Source organism: Lagopus muta, chromosome 5 (assembly GCF_023343835.1).
Source record: "Lagopus muta isolate bLagMut1 chromosome 5, bLagMut1 primary, whole genome shotgun sequence".
Taxonomy (NCBI): domain Eukaryota; kingdom Metazoa; phylum Chordata; class Aves; order Galliformes; family Phasianidae; genus Lagopus; species Lagopus muta.
The window spans coordinates 18,478,825-18,501,108 of record NC_064437.1 but is presented as its reverse complement, the minus strand read 5'-3'; the positions used below and the strand labels follow the sequence as shown (position 1 = coordinate 18,501,108).

General features: G+C 35.9%; 1 protein-coding gene and 1 long non-coding RNA gene across 6 annotated transcripts in view; one reads left to right on the top strand and one right to left on the bottom strand.

Annotated features, from left to right (window-relative positions):
- Positions 1-3,795, top strand: part of COL11A1 (collagen type XI alpha 1 chain) — a 203,138-nt gene extending 199,343 nt beyond the window's left edge. For all 4 annotated transcript variants that reach the window (XM_048945451.1, XM_048945453.1, XM_048945452.1 and 1 more), the window contains 2 exons: positions 25-258; positions 1,979-3,795. In XM_048945451.1, the coding sequence (XP_048801408.1) occupies positions 25-258; positions 1,979-2,125 (381 nt within the window). In that variant the 3' untranslated portion in view covers positions 2,126-3,795. The remainder of the gene's footprint in view (positions 1-24; positions 259-1,978) is intronic.
- Positions 1-22,284, bottom strand: part of LOC125693473 (uncharacterized) — a 74,134-nt gene that overhangs the window by 18,695 nt on the left and 33,155 nt on the right. For both annotated transcript variants that reach the window (XR_007377113.1, XR_007377114.1), the window contains 2 exons: positions 13,473-13,600; positions 8,807-8,968 (listed from right to left, as the gene is read on the bottom strand). This is a non-coding gene — a long non-coding RNA (uncharacterized LOC125693473). The remainder of the gene's footprint in view (positions 1-8,806; positions 8,969-13,472; positions 13,601-22,284) is intronic.

Genomic DNA, 22,284 nt, shown 5'->3' with positions numbered 1-22,284 from the left:
CATGTGGCTTCTTATGTTTTTTAGCTTTCGTATTTGGATGTTGAAGGCAATTCCATTAACATGGTTCAAATGACATTCCTTAAACTACTGAGCGCCTCTGCCAGACAAAATTTCACATACAACTGCCATCAGTCTGTAGCTTGGCACGATTCCTCATCTGACAGCTATGACAAAGCACTAAGGTTCTTAGGATCAAATGATGAAGAGATGTCTTATGACAACAATCCTTACATCAAAGCCCTTCACGATGGCTGCGCGGTAAGTAGAGATTCAGAATTTTCTTTACAAAACCTACTTGTCAATTAAAGTAGAAATCAAACAAATTATTTTTTTTTTGCACAGCTCTCCCCTGAGAAAAGCTTTCTAAAGACTTAACTTTTAATAGACTACCCTTTAGTAGTTTTTAACTAGAATACAGCAGCCCTTTATTCAATTTTTTATATGTACAAGAAATAATAAATATTGCCATAAGCCAAGCAACAGAAATAGAACAAACCTAGTATGGATACAGGCTGTCAGCACCAATGTGCAACTAGACTGTTTTCTTGTACGAGCACTATGTAAGAGAACAGAAGCAAACAAGCATAATTAGAGGAAGCAGCCCAGGAGCAGAATATATTTATAGTCATAATAAACATAAGAAACATAGTAAAAATATGTATGAACTACGTCAGAACCCACACATAGTGAACTAATTGCATAGTTAGGTAACATTGTATGTCCTTTTCTCTTATCTATCTATCTATAATTTCTTTTTTTTAATCAAAGCCAGCTGAAATTCAGGGATTGCATCTTTTACCTTCCACTATTAGTTCAACTAAAATTCGAAGAGCAGTCCAAACATTCACCAGCTGTCTGACCACCTCTCCAGTACAGTCTGCTCTCTTCAGAAGCAGAATAGTTTGAAAACAAGAACATTCCAGAGGAATATGATAGTTAAAGCGTCATTAATTATTTTGTAGTTTGATATGAAAGGATTCTGAAGTGAGTTCCTTAGAAATCAGTGACAGAAAATGAGACCTGGAAGTAGTAGGATACATATTTGTCTCTGAGAAACAACTTAGATAAAGGCAGAGTCTCCTCGTCTCAGTAACAAAATTATAATATACAGCTGTTTCATGTCAGTCTTTTTCTATGTCCTGTATCTTTATTTTGCTGTCATTGCCCGCAGTGAATGAGAGTAAAGCTCCAGAGACAACGTAAGCAATTTAGGGTGTAACTTCCACCACTAATCTGAGAATATTCAGATCTTCCAGCTTGGATATGCTCATCTTGGCATAGTTGAAAGTGGAATGATATCAGAAGGACATAAGAGACCATCTGAATGAAGTCCAATTATTGTAGTTTAACCCAGCAAGCAGCTAAACAGCCTTTTGCTTTTCTCCTAAAACCAAAACACAGCATGATATTAGAAACTGTGATGAAAAACAGTTGCAGCTGAAACTGAGACTACAATCCTGATAACTAAAATAATGAGAAGGCAGAAAGCCTTTGTTAGGAATTAAGAGTGTGCTTTCGAACATCTCTAATGCATCAGTCCTGACAGACTGCTATTTTCTTCCATGTCCAAAAAGCTTATGTAATATCTTGTAAGACAGAGTCTTTCTTCTTAGAACTAGGTATTTCTTCTGTCTCTCAGAACTAATTAGTGATTTCTTCACAAGGAAAACATCCTAACTACTGCAAGAATATTATCATAAATTAGGATAGGTGTGAATTCTTTCAGGAACGTTAAATGTCTTATATATGTTTTTTCATTTCTAGGCTTGCTTTAGTAAGTCAAAAAGCCATGGGCCGATCTCTTTCTAAAATCAGAAATGTTCCATATCACACTTTTAAAATAAATTTAGAATTTGTAACATCAGGCGCATGAAAGGCAATCATTTATAAATTCCAAACTTCAGAGGTAGCCTATGAAGATCTACAGTGCATACTTACTCCTTTGATATGTTTGTTTTTGCTTGTTTTTTTTTAACAGTCAAGAAAGGGCTACGCAAAGACAGTGATTGAAATCAACACACCCAAAATAGACCAAGTGCCTATAGTTGATGTGATGATCAATGACTTTGGCGATCAGAACCAAAAGTTTGGATTTGAGGTTGGTCCTGTCTGCTTCCTTGGTTAAATTTAAGAAAAAGATCAGATCAACAAAAACGTGGCACTTTGGTGCTACCAGCCTACTTCATGCCACATGCAAGTTTTGAATAAGAATGGCATAGAAAATATGTCTTGCTGTGTACCTATGTCTCATCTAGAAAGTAACTGTTGCCCTTGTAGGGCCAGAATCACATGACTTAAACTAATTTTGCAAGGATGCTGTGGCACAGACAGACAACATAGGGCTCACTTTGTCAATGCCCCACCCTACCTTTGGATACCTTTGGTGCTGTTTAAAAAAAGAAAAAAAAAAAGAACAAATGACATGGTGCTCCTTTGATTACAAAGAGGTGTTACGAAAGTGTTTAATAAATTGTAATTATTCTATGTACAGTACTATACTGTTATTTCTCTGTCCATTTGCAAAACTTGCATGTGCCTCTAAATTGCATCTGGCTCTTATTTTATAATTACAAAACTACATTGTCAATACTGTTTATGTATTCTGAAAAAATAAAGCTGTAATTGCCAGTGAAGCCATTTCAATTTCTGATTAATAATAAAATCCCTTTGTATATATTGTTGTTGAAGAGCTTTGTTATTTGAAGTCGCCAAAAAACCGTAAGGTGGCAAAACTGGAAGATCTTGAGCAGCACACTCAAATACCCTTTTCTGCTGATATTATTATGTGATGATGAATTTCAATACTGAAAGCACCTTCAAAGGTGTTGTGTTCCATGGTGCTATACCTCAGACCTTTTATTTTCTTTTCTAATTTCAGAATTTCATACAAAATCTGTATATACCTAAAATAAGTAAATTTATATTTTTGGGCAGGGAGAATATGTAAAAAAAAAAAAAAAAAAAAAAAAAACAGAAAACAAACAAAAAAACCAAACTTCTGTTTAAATCTGTGTGAATTAAATCAGTTAATCAGTTATATAGCTTTCCTTTTTTTTTTTTTTTTTTTTCTTCCCCAAATGTATCTCATGTGAATTTGTTCCTGTTGTGCTTACCTGGTATGCATAAATATTAAAACTGGATTACTGGATTCTAAACAGTTATTTATGGATTTTTACAGTGTTTATTTAGAATTTTAGTAAGCAGTAATGGATGTTTGCTTCCTGAAGTGGAAATTAGAAGTTCCACAGAATGGTCCTATAAAATATTTGCCCATCCCATTAATATAAATTATTTTTCCTGTTATTTCAACTGAAGGCCAGGAATGCAATATGTCTAGGTCATGTGATTCTATATAGTTGCTAAGCAACATGAGGGGACTGCTTTCTACAGAGCTGTCTTTGACCCAAATTGTTAAAATTTGCTATTCAAATCTCACCAAAAAAGTTGGTTTGGCCTTCCCTTTGAACACTTCATTCAGGTAGTTGTAAGTAGAAATTGCATTTTAATTTTGCAGCAGAAATCCTTTTGTAATTATTTTTCATAATATATGTAAGACTTGAAAATAAATGTTTGTTTCTGTTTCTTATAAGTTGTTAAATTAAATAGTACTAGCTTCTGCTGGCTCATTTCCAACTGGTACTTTCTCATGCACGTTTATACATGTAAAGATAAGATTTCAAAAGTCAACTTTTTGCTGTTCGTATTTTCTTCTATTTTTGAACCAAAGTTTGTAACTGTCACCTCAAAGAGGAAAATACAAATTTTATTAATAAAATCAAGTCTTGTCTACCTGGATTGGTCATTTTGTTTTTTAATGTCCAGAATTCACCTACTGTCATTACGATAACTTCACTCTCCTTCTAGACCATCCAGTCTCCAAATAATAATAATAATAATAAATAATTTTACCACATGAACTGGAAGGCACTGAGTAATATTGCTGGAAAAAGGAGTGTTAATACAGGTGCTGATACTGCTACTGGCAGTATGCAGCAGATGCTATTTATCTAATTTTGCATTTATTTTGCATGAATTTGTAGTCACAACAATCCACATAATACTCAACTTCTTTACTCATCCAGTGTTTTATATGCTACAGTGTTTGAGTACTTCCCATGGAAAAGGCTCCCATAATAAAAGCAGGCAAATGATGCTACTAATTGATGGAACACAGAAGACAAAACCTAGACCAGGACCTAGAAACTACTGGAACACAGAATTTCCTATATTTTGTTTTAGATATTTGAAGTATAACTGATGAAGAGTTTAAGCTAGAAATATGATGTATGTCACCTGGGACTATCCAAGCTAAATTCCTTACTAAAACAAAACTATAAGAGAACAAGAAGCAGTGTTTTTCACATCTCAAGCAAAAAAACCTGTTTAATTACAAAACCATTGGACAGTTGGACTTTGCCTCTAAAAGCTGATAAAACAGAACTAGGTCATCATGGGATCTTGAAGTTTCACATTATCTCAGATCAGACTAGCTTGTTTTTCTCTAAGGTTTGCTTCAATCTTCCCTCTAAATAGAGAAAAGCCATAGTGGAGATGTTAGACATTTTCCTCACTGCAAATAAATATGTTGTTGTAACATGAAAATGTAGCAAAGCAGCTGGACAGCAATCTCAACCCAATGGACAATATTACACATTGAGGCAACATGCTGTCCAGCATAACATGGACATGGGATGGAGATCTAAAAGACAAGCTACAACTGTAGGAGTATAAATTGTCCTGTGTATATGAGTAGAGCTTCTTCTTCTCTCTCCTTTCCTCTTTCTATCTCAGGACAAGAATATATCAACTTATCATGATCAGCACATCTCTTGGAAAACTTCATAAAATGTATTGAAGATATCCTTTCTATCTTAGTGGGCAATCATTATTGCTGACTCCAGTTATCACCTTGTGAAATAAAAAGTTATAAGCTGTTTCTAAAAAAGTGAGCACATTTATATTGTTCCTCCTTTTCAGCTTTGTTAATTACAAAATAGGGCTTCATGTGCTGATGACTAGTGGGAGATGCTATGATAGCCTGTGATTTTCTATTACATGCGGATTCATTTTTCAGTGAATGAACCATCCTCTATTGTATACGAGATACCAAAAATTACCCAACAGTGACAAAGGCAAGACATTCGATGCCACATCTATTATATTTACCTGGAACATAGTCTTGTGTCCGTTTTCTAGGTGTACAAATTATCAAAAAGGCTCATTGTCGATTTGGTAAAAAGCAACACCAGGATTACTGTAAAGGAGTAGACTGTTCTAAAGTTATATATTCTTTTCTTTCCTTTTCAGTAAGGACATCAAAGATTATTACAGTGAAAGAGGCTATGAACATCCAGACAAGTAGATATACTGCTTTAACCAAAATTGGGCTTTTTTTTTTTCCGCTCAGCTGTATGAATGAAGGCTCTGTTCTAATGACAGAGGATGGAGCCAAAGCCCACAATACTACCTTGGACATGTTTTGCCTAGGTTCTCTCAAGACCTTTGCCAGACCTTGACTTTGTTTCCAGTTTCTCAAGGGTGGAGTTATGACTGCCATCAAAACACAGCTAACTTCAGTAAGACAGACAGGAGTTCTTAAGAATTCAGCTGCAGAACTGGGACCTAACTGTCTTCATTGCTACTTGGTACGGCCTAATATTTATTTATTTACTTACATAAAAATGAAATTGTAGCTAAATCTTGATGAAGCATAACAAAACCTAGCCAGCAGTGATTAAATGCAGATGAAAATTAAAATTCAGTTCATCCAATTTGCTGCCTTTATATTATGCACTACTAAAACATAACATATATAAGGAGCAGATGACCAAGAAATCAACCGCCAATCAATAGGATATGATAAAATCTACAAATAAGCAGTCAGTGCTTATGTCAGTGCTGACCATGCATGACCATGCTTTGCCTTTCCATGTCTTATATGCACTAAATGAGATATTACAATCCAGCAGTAGTAGTTTTCAATTTTCTGATTATTGGTCATTGCACACCCAAGTGACTAACGCTATTGCTTTTTCTCATGCTCAGCCTTTGTGTTCAAAGCAACATAAGACTCACCAAGGATAGTCACTCTACCTTCTTTGTGATTCTAGTACAAAGAACACCTGCCATAAACAGCACCAATAAGCCCTGAACAGATAACAAGAAAAATTAATCATTCTTTGGATGGTATGGTAAACAGAAGAGTTTATGGAATATTTATTATTTCTCCTGTACACATCAAAGAAGACTGAATGTAAGTATTGGAACTATTTAACAGCTTGCAAAGCCATCTCTTTTTCTTGTTTCTTTTCATTATATGCCTTGAACAGTGGCCAGTAAAATTCTTTGTAAGGAGAACTTTGTTTTTTTCTCTAACCCTTGTTCTCTAAGCTGGATCTTTTGTTGTTTTCACTGTAGCAAGGAAGTAATGGGTAAATAAAAGAATTTTCCTGAGTCCACAGGGCTGCGACAACAGAGCTGTCCAGAGTCCCAGGACCATCCAAATGACCAGGTATGAATACAGAAGCCTCCTGTTCTGTTCTCATCTCACGCTGAAATACTTTGTACACAGAAATACTGAAAACAACCATGGCCGTGCAGCAACAGCACTAGCCCATGACGTTGTGCCTGGGAGGCCAGCCTCCAAACTCTGCAGTTCTCTGGCATAAGAGCAAAGTAAGCAAAGGTAGCGTGGAAAACCTGAGTTTTTAAATGGAAGAGCACATGACAGCTAAAAACGATGATGAGAGGCTTAACTTTTAAGGCCAGGTACACGAAAGAGGAAGAGAGGACTATGGGAGAGGGCGAAGAGGCTGAGGAATATATACAGAGCCACACTAACATGCTGTCAGACTCATCAAATGTAAAGCCTATTTGGGTGATCCACACATCCACATTAGGCTTAGAAACGAAGCAGCTTCTGACATTGCTTGTGTCTTGTACCTAACACAGAGAGACAGACAGCTGTCTGTCTGAGAACTGCCTGTACAACAAAGTCACACGAAAACTACAGGAAGACCAGTTCACATTGATGTCTGTGAAACCTCAAAATTGGTCCACTTAATCTTATAAACACATCAACCCCAAAACTAGCCACAGTATCTTGAGGATATCAGTGGAAATCACTATTTGATCATGATTGACATTGTGTCTTTCCAGGAACATTTCTCTGGAGAAAGCAATAAATAATAATAATGGTAAGAACAGTACAGATTAATTGATAGCTGAAAGATGTTCCAGCTAAATGATTCTTGACTATTCCAAGGCATTATGAGTTCTGCATGCTTGCATTTTTTTCTCATGTTTTGCATAATTTCTGATGACTGTATGCACAAGTGTGCAATGCAGAAACAGCAGCTAGCTAGCATGATTGCTCACTGAATTTAATAAGTAGGTTAGAATCACCTACTATAAAAGTAAAATACAGGCAAATTAGAATTTTGGAAGCCAAGCTCAGGGTTGAAACATTAAAAAAAAAAAAAAAAAAAAAAAAAAAGTTAACACCTTTAATATACACAACAATACATCCTTTACACAGATATACAGCCAGTTCAGACGCATGTTACCTGAGTGGAACTCAACTGTGGCAATGTGTGAAATGATATCTTTAACAGTAATGAGACATAACTCAGAGGAATCAAACCCACCAAAGTAGTTTAGGGCTCTCCTGCCCTTGCAACACTGCAATATTTAAATTATGTATGGAGTGGTAGGAAAGGGCTGCATGCTCTCTAGCTATTTTAGTGCAGAGAAGGAATGCTGCACTTGATGCGTGTTTTCAAACCTCTGCGCACAGACGTGAGCTGACTCCCACCCCCAAGAACAGTACTGTTACAAGGAAAAAGGCACAGAAGGGTAAATCTCGGGATCTGCATGCAATGTGAGGATTAAAAAGCAAGAAGAAGATAACTAAGAACAGGTAACTGAGGAAATATTTACACTAAAGACAGCTGAGCGAGTGGCAACTAGGTTTCTTTTTTTTTTTTTTTTCTTAGCAAAACAGGAACCGAGCAAAAAACCTCTACAAAGGTAGGTGTTTGATTTGAAGCTGGTAGCAAGGGCTCGTTTCAGTCACACAATCCCGGCCTTAGCAGGACCAGAGAGACGGCACCAACGCGGTGTTGTTAGCTGCCGTCTGCTCGCAGCCTCCCAGGAGCGGCAGAGCTCGCCCCAGGGGCAGCTGCTTTGCAACTCCTGAGGTAACTGCTGGCTGTGTTTGTGAAAGCGATGTACCCTGCTTCTCCTGCCTACCGACAGCTAGCACGTACCTGTGAGCTGATCTCCAAAGATCTGGGGGTCTGAGGCTGAGAAACCTTATTGAGAAGAGGGAAAATATGGCCCTTTGTTGTCTTCACCTAGGATCTTTGGTAGAAAGGGCTGCACGGTTCTGCACAGCTGTTGGACTTCTGACAGCAGGTATGCAAATAATTATATTTAAACTTGCTACTTGTTTTGAAACAGAATAAAGGCTTAAACACTGACAAGCATTCCCTTGAGACAGGAGTCAGATGAAGCAGCTCTTGGTGGATGTGTCAGTGCTTCTTTCACATAATCTCTTCCTCTGAAGGCTTTGATTGAAAACTAAGCCTTGCTCAGGGTCCTGGAGCACAGCCTGGAAGCTTCTTTCAGTTAATTAACTCTCAAATTAACTGCGGCTGGATCTCATAACCTCCAAACAATGCTTCCAGAATCCTTCTCCTATTGTCTTGATTTATCAGGTTAAATTCACCTTTTTGACGTGACACCCATTAAACAGTGTAAAAGGGAAGCAGAAGATTTATCACCCAGAAGTGAAAAAAAAGCATACCGTCCAGGTGCTGTTCGCAGGCCTGCTGTTGCACTTGCTGAACTCAAATGATGTTTCACTGCAGCTTTTAAGAGAAATGTTAGAGAATCTTCTCTCCACTGTCCATTTCCTGTAAGGATCATGGCAACAATTCTTCTCAATTCACTGCACTTTGGGGCATTTCTGTGTAACACATAGAAAAACGTATGAGACCTATACAAGTTCTACCTCCAGAGAAGAAACACATTGATAACCGTGGCCTGGCCTTGACTCCTTTTTCTCATTTCCCCTAGCTATGAATTGTCTTGGGTTAAAGCACGGGTGTCCAGCCTTTTGGCTTGCCTGGGCTGGACTGAATGAATAGGAATTGTCTTAGGCCACATATGTAGAGGTTGCACTAAAAGTAATGTCTCCTGTTTATTTCTGTAGAAACTACAACCAATTCAAAGACCACAATAACGCTGTTTGACAGAGCAAATTCTCGGCTACAAAACACTATTTTTCACCATAGTCACCACCACTAGCTATGTGTCACCATATAGTTCATAGTCACCAGCAATGAACAAGAGCCTGCATGCCATGCTCATAACAATCTGCACCAGTAGAGGCAATCCAGTCACTGTGACCACTGCTGAAACACCTCACCCACCACCTCACCGTGCTCACATCCACTGTATGGTCTCTATCAACATTCAGCTATTGTCAGTGAATGTCAATGGGTGCCATTTTTTCCACATGGAGGAATTCAGTGACGCACCTCTGCTTCATACGCACTTCCATGGCAGATGCCATTTTGTCAGACCGCCCCTCTGCTGCCAGCTGTCACATGGCAACAAAGCAGAATGGAAGTGGGAAGTTCAACCACTACTGCCATAGCACCAACATCCATCCACCTCTGATGTTGTGGGCAAAATAATAAAATAGCAGGCATTACTTTTGAAGCAGTCCTCGTACAAAGCTTGATGTATCTTATAGGCATTCTCAAGATTTCAAGAAAATGCAAAGAAACTATTTCAGCAAGCTTAGGTTTCCTTCAAGATGATGTAATAAGTTTTCTTCTTTTTTTCAGCTTATTAAAAGCTTTTATTTGATTTTGATGCTTTTATTTAATATTTGGAAAACTTACCTTTCTGTTAATAAGTCATCATAAAATATACCAGTATAAAACATATAAAAGATACTTCTATAGAAATAATTCACAATATGAATACATATTAGGATAAACATACATTCACTCTTCAATGTGCTGATGTTATTTATTTATAAATAAATTTGGTCTAAATTCACATAATTTCCATGTTTTGTGATGATTTTAAGCCAAAATTGCAGAGAACTGCTGAATGCTGATGGCAATAGGGAATCAGAAGTATTCTGCTTATTACAACTGCCATTACAGTAATGCAGTGTCACTTTTTACCTTGACAAATGCTAAGAAGCATCATTTTGCTGCTTGACTTTTCTTCAAACCTAAGGCTGCAGGCAATCAAAGAAATAGGAACATCTCGTTAAGCTTTTGATTGCCATGCTTACTGATAGAGTGCACCCAAATAAGCAACAATTAGTCAGTAAGCTAGTGTCAAAAGACCCATCAAGTTAGTTCGAATTGTGTCAGGTTAAACTGAATTTAATTGGTGTTCATATGTATTTGTAAGCACAGTTTAAATAAACTTCTACTGCACTGTATTATACTTTATTTACAAGCTAAACAGAGTTTTGTAGTTAAAAATTTTCAAAAACTTTTTAACTTATTAAAACAAATTTCTGGGAAAGCGTTGATATTTTTCTTCAGAAAGGCATTTCTGCCCTCATAAAGATAAAACTTTGTTGGGTTTTTCAAGTTCATATTTTTCACTTTCCAGTAAACTTCACAAACTTGCAAAGGTTTTTCATGGGCACATGTCATGGTTTCATTGTTTTTCATTGCTATTTCACACCATGTTATCAGTAACAACTACACCTGACTAGGATTTGGGGTAAAATTAAAAGCTTAGAAGGTGTTTAAGATAACTACCAGACTGTAGTAGGAAAAGGAAGTTCTAAATTTAAAACTGATTTTCTCCTGTTTTCACTTACTCTGAGTGTAGAACCTTGGAATACCTACTTTCTTTTAAAACACCCTAAAACTCTTGTTTGGATTCTGTTGCAATAGAAGGTTGGATTGCTGAAGCTGAGATTAAAACTGAACAAAGACAAAGCTGATGTACTACATTTTTTTAAAAAGAGAAATTCAGGGGGAAAAAAAATAATTTTTCTTTGTCTGCAATCATATTCAGATGTGTTCAGTAAAAGCAAAACTGTTTCTGCCACTACATGACAGAAAAAGGCCAGATGCGCAGCCCCAGCTGCTGCACTGCATACAAGGTGGGGAACTCCCCCTGTCTTTGGCAACATGTCTTCAGAGTCATCAGAGAAAGGGAGTTTCAGAGCTGTGCTAGGAATGTGTCAAATGCAGATCCAAGGGAGGAAGGACATGTCAGAGTAGAGTGCATCAGGCTGTGACTATCAGCTTTACACGCTACGTCAGGTACAATGAGTATGGTCAAGAAGCTGCTAATTTTTATTTATTTTTCTTACTGGGGTTCTACTTTGTTTTAGGGTGAAGAAATAAGTTTTTGCTAGTCATTGACTCCTGTGTATATTAAGAAACTAGCACCCGTACAATTACATCAATTAAATGGAATCTTTTTACTTTGCTGCCTTCATAAATCATGGGATTAGCTTGTGATCCAGAGCTTCAAACAACTTTTTAGCAGCTGTTTCCATTAAAATACTAACCCTTCACATATACGTCTTCTGACTCAGAGGGTAAGAGTCCTCTGATTAGCACTACCTTTAGAAATATATATGATGAAAAGCACTGTAGATAGCCTAATGATATGGGTTCAGTTGCTGACAGATTCATGGGCTCTTTGCAAATTCTACTGAAAAATCAATAGTAATCCCTTAGTGCTTTTGAAAGATGTGGGATCGCGGCCATAATAACAGAGATTGTCTCCAGCAAATGACTGTTCTGCAGTGGCCTGAAAGTCCAAATCTTCCTCAATAACAAGAAAATCAAGGCTGACAAATTTGAAATTGTCCCTAGTAAAAATAAAAAAACAGCTGCACTTACTGGCTAGTCAAGTATCTACTTAATTATACTCCACCTTTTGGAGAGGAAAATCTGTTAAAAAGGTACATTCCCAAGCAGCACTTCAACATTTAGATGTTTTCAGCACACAAAGGAACCTGATGCACTGTGGGATAATCTGCTGGCAGCTCCCTACTTCACCTATTTTGTTCAGAGATTTGAATGTAAATTAAGGAGAATAAATTTTAAAGCCTGTCCCAAAGGAAAAAAAATCATTCCCATTCATAAACAGCAGAACAGCATTGGGTAGTTATGGTCTCTGGTATTTATTCTCTTGGTAAAGCAGCCTGCATGCTTGGAATTGTTATCAGAAGCAGGGAAATGTTTAGCACAGTTTGAAATAACGGCAGAAACTTCATGAATAAGATTCAGAATGTAATTTGTTAAAAGGGCAGTTTTAAAAATGTATTTGTAGGAGCATCTGATGCTACGCAATAAAAATATCCACATATTTGAAATTTCATGTTTTAAAAGCTCACCCTCATTTTTACTGTGACACGAACCATGAGAGTTGTGTAAACGAGATTTCACATTTTCAAATTTACTTCTGTGAGAGAAGCAGTCTGACTATAACTGACAGCCTTCCATTTATTAAGGCATTTCTGCACAGTATTCATTAAATTATACTCCATATCTTCCTAGTGATTTTCTTACCATCAATTTTTCAAGGAGTTGCACTATAGAAGGTATTAGCCACAAACTGAAATATAACTATGTATTACTTCTGATTAAAAGCAACAAGCTGAAATACTTGCAGTGGTAATGAAAATTACCTCATTAGTGGCTGACCCTTTTCCACTAGATTTATGTAAATAAGGGTCAGTAAAAATTAAAACACAACTCTGTAGAAATACTGAATATATTCATACAAAAATATTGCTACAATTGTTTAAATTATCATCTGCCATAGAGTCAAACATATAAAGGTTTCCAGAGCTTCTGATTTTATGATTATCAATATGATTAATTATTACGGTTAAAAACAAAACAAAACAAAACAAAACAGGTTTTTTTTTAGTATTTTAAGGAAATTTGCTCTATACAAGCTTACACTTCTCATTTCTATGGAGAAGTTGGAAAGGAGAGTAGATGATACTTCCAAATCTGTGAGGAGAAAAGAAGCCTCACAGAACTGACAGTAAAGAGAATCAGAAATAAAGATAGGCCACAGAAAAAATCTCAAGTCTAAAGATGCTGGTGGGAACTCAGCTTTGGGACACAGCAGTGTTGTTTTATAGAGACTTCCTTCTCTCTTAGGTGACCCTTCTCCTTTTCTCTTTTTCCCCACTTTCCTGCCTGATAGTGGAGGGGATGCATGGGGATCTGAGCAAAGAATGTTAATGGAGAGACTTTTGAGAGGGAAGACAGAGGTTCCCTACATACCAGAATTAAACAGCTGAGATTTCACCTCTAATAGCAGAGAAGAATAATTACATCCTAGGGTTTGTATGTGACTATTTCTTGCAGCAGCCTCCCATGCCAACACCAAACTCTGTTTGTGACTCATTATATTAAGTGCTCATCTCTTTCTGCCTCACCAGTGCATCATGAGAGTACCTGTATTGCATAGTTAATTCCAAAAGTAGGACTTCTGCACTTATTGCTGTATTCAGTTTCACAGACTTCAGAGTACATCCACTCCATTGTATAGGTATGTATCAGAACACTTGTAGTCTGCTTTTCTCCTGTTAAATCAAATAAATAATTGATCTTTCATAATTCACCTCAAGGAAGAACGACATCAGAAAGCATTGATATATGAGTCTAACCATTGTCTGCTACTCCTCCCATTCATTGCTCAGTACCATATAAAGAAAATGTTATTTTCCTTAATTAAGTGCAGTTAAGATAGTGACTTCATACTTACTGGATTTGTTGTGCAAGTGTGTGCCAATTCCTCCCTGCTGATTCTCAGTACTTCTACTTTTTATACAATGCCTCTATTTCCTCAAGGTACACAAAGGAAAGATTTTTGCTATATTTCACATTTGTCAAAAGAACTGTCTTTTTGAGAAGTTTGCTCCTTGGATGAATCATTCCTTGGCCAACGCATAAAAGTCACTGTCAAAAATGTAAGCAACAGCAATGATGTCCTGTGTTGCCATGGAATTCTTAGAAAACGTGTGTTCCAACTTAAAAAAGAAAGAATATCCTTGGGGCACAAAATGCAACTCCTTCATATATTAATGTTTTACCAAAACTTCTGAGTGAAATATTTGGAAAAAAAAAAAAACTGCCCATATGTATACATACATCCACTCATAATTATGTCACTTGCAAGGAGAAACAACAAAGTAATCATATAGTAAGCAAAATGTCTTAGGAAATATAAAGTTAGTGATGCCTTTGTATTTTAGCAATGAAAGTCCTATAGAAATTTTGAGATCTCCCGACTCTTTTTTTTCATGCTGCCTTGAATTTCAAGTATTTTCTTCCAACCTCTCAAGTATTAAATTTTATTTGCTACTATTATTCCTTCCAAATTAGCTGACTTAGAAAGTTTAAAAAACAAAACAGAAAAAAAAGTGAAGAAATTCTGAACCACCACAATGAAATTTACCACTCCATTTTTCTTTGTGCATAATATAGTGTTTGTTTAAATATCTGTTGCAACTGGAAAGTACATTACACTATCTAGTAGCTAACATTTTAAGTTATGCAATGTATAAAGATTAGAGAAAATCTTACTGTGATTTCACAGCTAGTTTCACTGAAAACAATTCTTTGAACTGTCTACTCTCTGTGACATGTGTTCTCATAGAACATTTTGTTAGCTTTGGTTTTTTATTTCAAAGTACTTACAGAACAAATGCATCTAAATATGTTCTCTGCAATAAGCATAAGCTATTGAAATATGTTAGACCAAGTACCTACCCAGAAGTAAAATCTCCTTTTACAGTCCTGAGTTACTTACCTCTGCAAAATGTGTAGCATGTAGTTGTTAGTGATATGGTGCTAACATGCTATCTTCAGCAAGCTATTGGCTGAAGCAGTCTAGAAAATCTCAACTAGTGAAAATCATTAGTGAAATCACTTTCTCCTTACAAATTCATTTCAGGTCTTTAAGGCAGACATTTTGCTTTGCAGTATGGATATTCATTATGTCTTCTCTCATCATTTGTCTCCATTCAAAGCAACACTCAACCACTTCTGGTGCTCATTACTGCTGAAATGAACAACCCACTGCCTCACTGCACACATCCACTGTTCAACTACTACTGCCATAGTACCAACATTCACCTCTGATGGCATGGACCAACATAATATGTTGGAAGCATTAATTTTACATTAATTTAATTTAATTTAATTACATTACATTTCCAATGTACCTGTTCTCAAAATTACCTGTCAATGTACCTGTCTTTATTATTTTTTTTTTGAGGACTAAAGGTTTAGAAGCTCTTCACATGAGTAATATCTTCATTTCTCAAAGGCAGACCAGAGTATTCATAATAAAGTGACATTTATTATTAGATAGGGAGTGGATTTGTTTTAGTATCTGTCATTCAATCATGTAAATAGTTATTTAGATTTTACAACCTTCATATGTAGAAATGAACTGCTTACAGTGTTTTCTGGAGGACACAAAGTTGACAATTGTTACAGATTGACCAATATGTTCTCTGTGTGAGAAGACTGTAGATCTCAGACCACAGGGTATCTCGGCTACAACAAAATTAGACAAAGTTCTGGACTGGGACTCTGTAACAGCTGCAAAACAAGCATCTGAGAAGTTTAACATTGCTTGGTGATGCCCATTCCCTTAATTTGTCATTATGGATATAAATTAAAAAATTGTAAAACAATATTTTTTTAAACTAACACTCAGGTGGTTGGGAGTTTTAACAAATGAATTTAAACCCAGAGTATCTCAAAACCATAAATATCATTAAGATTAGGTTGTTGTGATTACAGGTAAGGAAAGGATTTCTGAAGTCATTCAGATGCCTTAATAAACCTGCATGAATTAATCCAGCCAGCTACACTCCTTTGTTCTGGGGGACTGATCATGTACCATCTTGCAGCTGGCTCAGTTACTTACATGCCTTATAAGCAGTGATAAAAAACCACCACCTCAGAATATTCTCATCAATGTAAAAATTTTATCCAGATCTACTTAATGTGCTTGGTCTTAAATTTATTCATTCTGTGTAAATGCAATCTAGTGCATCATAATTTCAGAAGCTAAAATAAAACTAAATGCTTAGTCTAGCATTCTAACCTTTCCATTCTGATCCTGAAGTTTCTATCTTGTCTGAAAATTTCTCATGTTTTCTATAAGTAGGGATTCGTGAGATAGGAACACCATGAGATGCGTGGGGGTTTTTTTGGTTTTTTTTTTTTGGCCTTCAAAGAGAGGGAAAGGTACATTTCTACACTCTATTTCAATACCTGACTCCTTCTTTCAGATACACTAAGAGAAAAGTGCACAGAATTGACATTTTCTAAGAAAAAAATTTAAGGACATTAATAAGCTTAGAGGATTTTAGTGCAGAAGTTTGAGCCTCTAGCGATCATCTCACAGCTCTTTAACGACATTATTTTTTGTATTAATGCATAAAGTGCTTCATGTACCTGAACTAAGAAACAGTGTAGAGCTGCTTGTGTGAGCACTTCTAATTGGAATTCCATCAGCAGCAGAGGAATTCTTGCAGATGGGTTCATCACAATACTTTGCTGTTCTGTTTTGTTTCTTTTTATAACAGCTGCCTCTTCAAGTTAAGCAAACTCTAGAGAAAAATAAGGCTGTGGTGAATACAGATGCAATACTAATTAGCATACAATGTGAAAGTTTTAGTAATTTTTTTTTTTTATGTATTGAGATGTCAGTTATCCAGGCCTTATTCTGAAAATCAAGTTTTATTTCCCTGAAAATTCAGCTCTGCATTAGAATATATTAAGTGGAAATGCTGGGCAGTAAGTTAAAGTGAGGGATCTGTGTGTGTGCCTATGAATTATTGAACAATGATGACTATGTTTTCCCCAGCTGCCCTTCAGGGAATTTGGACATATTTATAATCTTACTAGTGATTCTTGTCTGTTAAGACACTATAATACAAAGTATTAGTAGCAGTCTTGTGGGAGATTTTTCCTAATTAGGCAACCAAGTTAATTATTAAAGATGTGCTAGCTTTCATGCTGCTGTCTCATGGCTGTAAGGAAACAAAACAAAACAAACCCATCAGCAATAGATAATGCTTTGTTATGGTTTACTCCTTCAAAGAATTCTAAACAATCTGTACACAAGAACTGATTAGAGAAACTTAAGTGAGCTCCTCTGTGGGGAAAAGAATAAAATCATTGTGTCATAAAATCATAATAAAATCATTGTTTTATCATGATTTCAGAAGATAAACACATAAAAACAAGAGGTTCCACTACTGTATTTTGCTCTGGAGACATCTAAGATTGTTGTCCTATACTAGCAATGAGAAGCTGTTATATTTAAAATAATCCTGTGTCAGAGGTGAGTTCTGGAGGTAGATACAGAGATTTTATTAATCCTTCCTAGAATTGATTTTACTACACTCATATTTATTCTTTTTCTCTCCATATTGTGCTGCCTCTGTCTAAGACAGAAGCAACAATAAAGATTATAAATTTGGTTCATCATCATGTAGTTACCTTTTCAGCCTGCATCATTTCCCTATTCCTCTTATAAATTCCTGGACCAAGAAATAAATTGTTATTTCTAAAGGAAAAAGAGAAAAGGTGGGGATAGCAAGAGAGATGGAGAAGATAATCTTCATTTATCTCTTTTTCTCTGTTTCCATGTAACTCCTGCTTTGCTGGAACTGTTTCAGTGCTAAAAACATCCCTAGTGAGAGACAATACCAACCTTCTAACTCTGTATAGCACCTGGTCCCAAGGAAAAGTAAAAGATCATGCAAAGCCATAATAAGATTAAATTGATTATCAAAGTCTGGGGAGCATATCACCAAAGCAGTTAATTTTACTGCACTGCTGCAGTCACCTCTCTTTGGAAGCAGTTCAGCTGTGCCCTCATAACACAGAATAACACATTATCTTAAGAATTCCTAGGGAATAAGTTTTCTAGGACAGGTAAAAACTACCTTTTTCTTTTTTGTATCTTAGTTCATATGATCTCCTGTATGCCAACAATAAATGTACTATAAAAAGAAGAGAAACAGGCTTAAGATTTCACACATCAACTATAATTTAAATTAAGCTTAGATGGTGCTCTTCTGGATTAGTTAAGTTTTTTTGATTAGTGAAGCTGCCTGCCAGCAAGGAGGCTGGAAGTGCAGACGGAGCTCATAAGGGCTGCAACCAGGCCTTCTAACCCAAAAGGAACAAAGGAACACTGCATACCATTATGGCACGCTCATGAAACTGGGAGGGTTGGCTGGGCATCTGCCACTGCTCACAGACTGTCTGGACGTAAGGCACTGGTGATGAGCAGGTGTATTTACGTCAATTGTTCAGGGGTTTTGGTTGGTTTTTTTTTTCCTATTCTTTGTGCTTTTTGTTGTTGTCTTTTCTTATTAAACTGCCCTTATCTCAACCTACGAGTTTTCTAACTTCTGGATATGCAAATGTCTTCCTTCTGTCCAGGTAGGGGGAAGGCAAGGTTGAACAAGAGGCTGTGTGGTGCTCAGCTGCTTGCCAGGATTAAATCACAACTGACTTAAAAAAAAAAGGAAGGAAAAACTTTTAAGTATCCTACTCATAACAGCTAGTTAATTTCCTATATCTGCTACGCTTTTTTGTTTTGGTCTTTAACAAAGCTTTGGGGTGTTTTTTTTGTTTTTTGTGGGTTTTTTTGCTCTGTTTCTCCATGTACTGAACATGAAAGTAATTACTTTCCTTACTACCTCCTTTGTCTTGGGTTACAGCCCCATCTTTCTTTCACTGTGTATGTAGAGAGAGAGTGTGTCTATTGTGTTGGTGCCCTTCAGGCTCTGTTCCGATACCAGTAATAAGAAAATCATTTTAGCTTTTTCCAAAAGTGATGACAAATCTGGAATTGCAATTACCACTCAGCAAGCAACTCAGAATTTTTTTCTTCTCATCATGTCATTGGTTTGGGAAAGATATTATATGTCATACAAGATATATACATACGTATAAGATCGTACGGAAGTGAAATAATTAACTTTTCTTTTAAACTACTCTATTCCTTCTTCTGCTGATCATACGTCTTGTATTCCTGTAATCAGATGTTGAGACTTTGCTTTAAGACATCTTTTCTGAGAAACTATAATGCCAGGGTCTAGAATCTTTGTCATCACAGAAGGTTCTGGCCACGAAATGCAGCAAGGTGAATTTATTCAAGCAAACATACTATACAAAGGAGCATAAAAATGTGAAATATACCCAGCTGGACTATACTGGAGCCCCAGCTGCTGAGTAGCAGCTGCCATTCTGATTGCAGTGCTCATTAAAAGATGCTAACTTTCATGCAGTAAGCCAGAAATGGCTGGCTTTAGAAATGTAAAAGATCTAAAATTGCCAGATATTAAGGACACAAAGCCCAGACTGTCACAGTCCCTAAAATTCCTGTAATTCACTCTGCTCTGTTTTGACTTAAGCATAATCACAACATACTAACATACTTAAAGTATTTTAGGGGCCTGTCTGACTTCCCCTTGCTGTGTCAATGGAGGGAGCTCTAAATAGGTTTGAATCACAAATTTTCCTGCACTTGTAACCAATCAGTCAGCATGAAAAAATAAAGAAATAAAAAATATTTACATAGATTTCCGGATTCCAAAATCTCAGGAGACACCTGTCTGTGTAGGGACAACTGTACAGGGAACAGCACTTCTCTGAATAGGAATTAGCACTGGTATGGGCATCAAATACCTGCTAAAGTTTAACTTTTTTCCTCCTTCAAATCAAGATTCCTCTAAAGAGTACAAATCACAATGTAATGTAAATAAATTTTTATCTGACATGTATAAACGTACAAAAACTTGGAAGTATCTTTCATAAGGAAAAGGTACGACCAATGCAATATAAGCTAACATTTGAGAATGGAAGCACATTCATGAAAGTCCACTTTTTTTTTTTTTTCTTTTTCCTTGTCCAACCCTGGAAAAGAAAACCAGTATTAACCACTTCCAGAGGTGAAAAATCATTCCTACTCACTCTTACAAAATCAGAAAATAATACTGATATGTGGGCTAAATGACCAGTGTTTTAAAGAAGCTGATAAGCGTTGATGACATTTTTTTAAAATTTTTCTGATATACTGCTTGATTCCTTCCAGATATAAAACATACTCCAAAAATGAAAATAGCATGGTCGTTATTATAAGTAGAAATCTTACATTGCAAAAACAAAAGGCAAACTAGTGACAATCCATGAAAGCATTGGTTACATCTGTGTAAATCATTTCAGCCACCATCTTATTTCAGACTGTAACAAGAGTCCACCTGACTTTGATCTAAGAAGTTGTCATGAAAGTGATCTGAAAGCGTGATGAAGTACAGAGAAATCAATTTTTGAAACCTGGCTGAACATCAGCATGAATACTTGAGATACACAGCAGAATAATTTATTGGCATAAAGGCTAGAGTGAAGATAAATTATCATAATTCCTCTAGATATGATTGGATCTTTCTCATTATTTGTTTTGTTGCCCAGTTTGCAAACGTGAATATTTCACTGATTATACTTTCATTTGGCTCATTCCAGTGAAAAGATAAAATGGGCTCAGCATCTCTACCTTTGGAATATCACTTTCCCCCTCTGCAGATACCTTATTTACAAAATAATTGTTTCATTAAGATGCTGCACCATTCCATTACTCCTCACTTTATGCTTTATTTTCCCAATGGAAGAATTTTTCTGGTACCCTACACGTATTTCCAAATATAGATTAAAAGGAAATATTAAAAAGCCTAAGTTGCTTTCAAACAGAATGAGATCTTTCCAAGGAAAAAGGAGAAATTAAGTGCCACCTTTCAAAAGAAAGTGTTACTAGTTTTACATTTTTCTCATTTTAAACCTCTCTACCTTCCGATACCATTTATATTTAAATGTATTGAAGTTTATAACTTCTGCTGGAATACAACAAATGCTTAAATAAAAAATTACCGTGTTTCATGGAAATTATATCTGAAAATACAGTCCAAAATCACTTCTGCAACTGAGAAACATCACTGTTGTTTCATATTCTTTTCATGGTTGACATTTAATTATTGTGGTGTTTTGATGCCAGTGTCTTTAAGTTATTTACATGGGCTTGAAAGTCTGACATCTATTCACTGATCAGCTCCAAAGAATTCTGTCTTCTTATGTAAAGTGTTTTTTATTCCATGACCTCCAATTCAGTTAGTACTAAAGAAGTTTACAAAATCTATAGCTGCTTTCAAAATAAAGGATTTCTCATTTTGCTTCAAGTTCTCTCAACAGTGTTACAAAGGCTGTTCTTACATATAATATTTTGCAATTTCTTAGGAACGCTGGATTATAAAAGTTCCCATATTTCAATTATAAAGTAATAGCACTGCAGAACCTCCATAATCATCCCAGTGCTCACTGAGTGCTCAGTGATCTTTAGTAGTTTGCTTGGGGTTTTTTTTGTTTGTTTGTTTTTTGTCTTTTTTAAAACTTCAGTTTTTTGGATGGAAAAAAAAAGAAAAAAAAATCCATTGCCATTGTTTGCTTTTTTTTTTTAATCTATTTTGATATATTTATTATTTTGCTAGATTCTTTTTAGGAGAAAAACATTTATGCCTAAACCAACTTATTGATGATAAAAAACGTAGTACTTTTCATCGTATGCTATTAATTTTCTATCTCTACGTTTTTTTAACATCCTCTGCTCACCTGCTATGTATTATTTTGTGCTTTTTAGATGCTTCATTTTATCATTTTTAACTGATCTCATATTTCTTTCTAGCCACATCTGATGTAATTTGCATCCTTTGTTATTGAAATAAGTATGATTTTTCCTCACTGTTTCATAATTATCTCTAACATTTCACGATAAACAGCAGGTGGTTATAATCAGTCTCTTTCCATTCATTCCTTCAAAGTTTGTCTTTTGAACATTCAATATTTTGGTGCTGTATCTTTTACAATATCTTCATGTAATTTTCACATCTAATGATATCATTATCACAAGATACCAGATGTTCAGTACTTCTCTCTCAATTACCATACTTATGTCTTAGAACTAATTGAGATAATCTTTGATTTGGGTATTTGCTTCCAGCACCGTGAGAACAGAATTCTCTACCATCTCAACAGCAATTTGAACGTCTGACCTCCAAAGAGCAAACAGTAGTAGCTGCTTTTCCCCCCTGAAGTCTGTAGGTTCTTAATTTTACATATTTCAAAACTCCATTTTTCAATTGGGAAAAGCACGTTTTTATCAGGTAGGAAAAGTATACATACA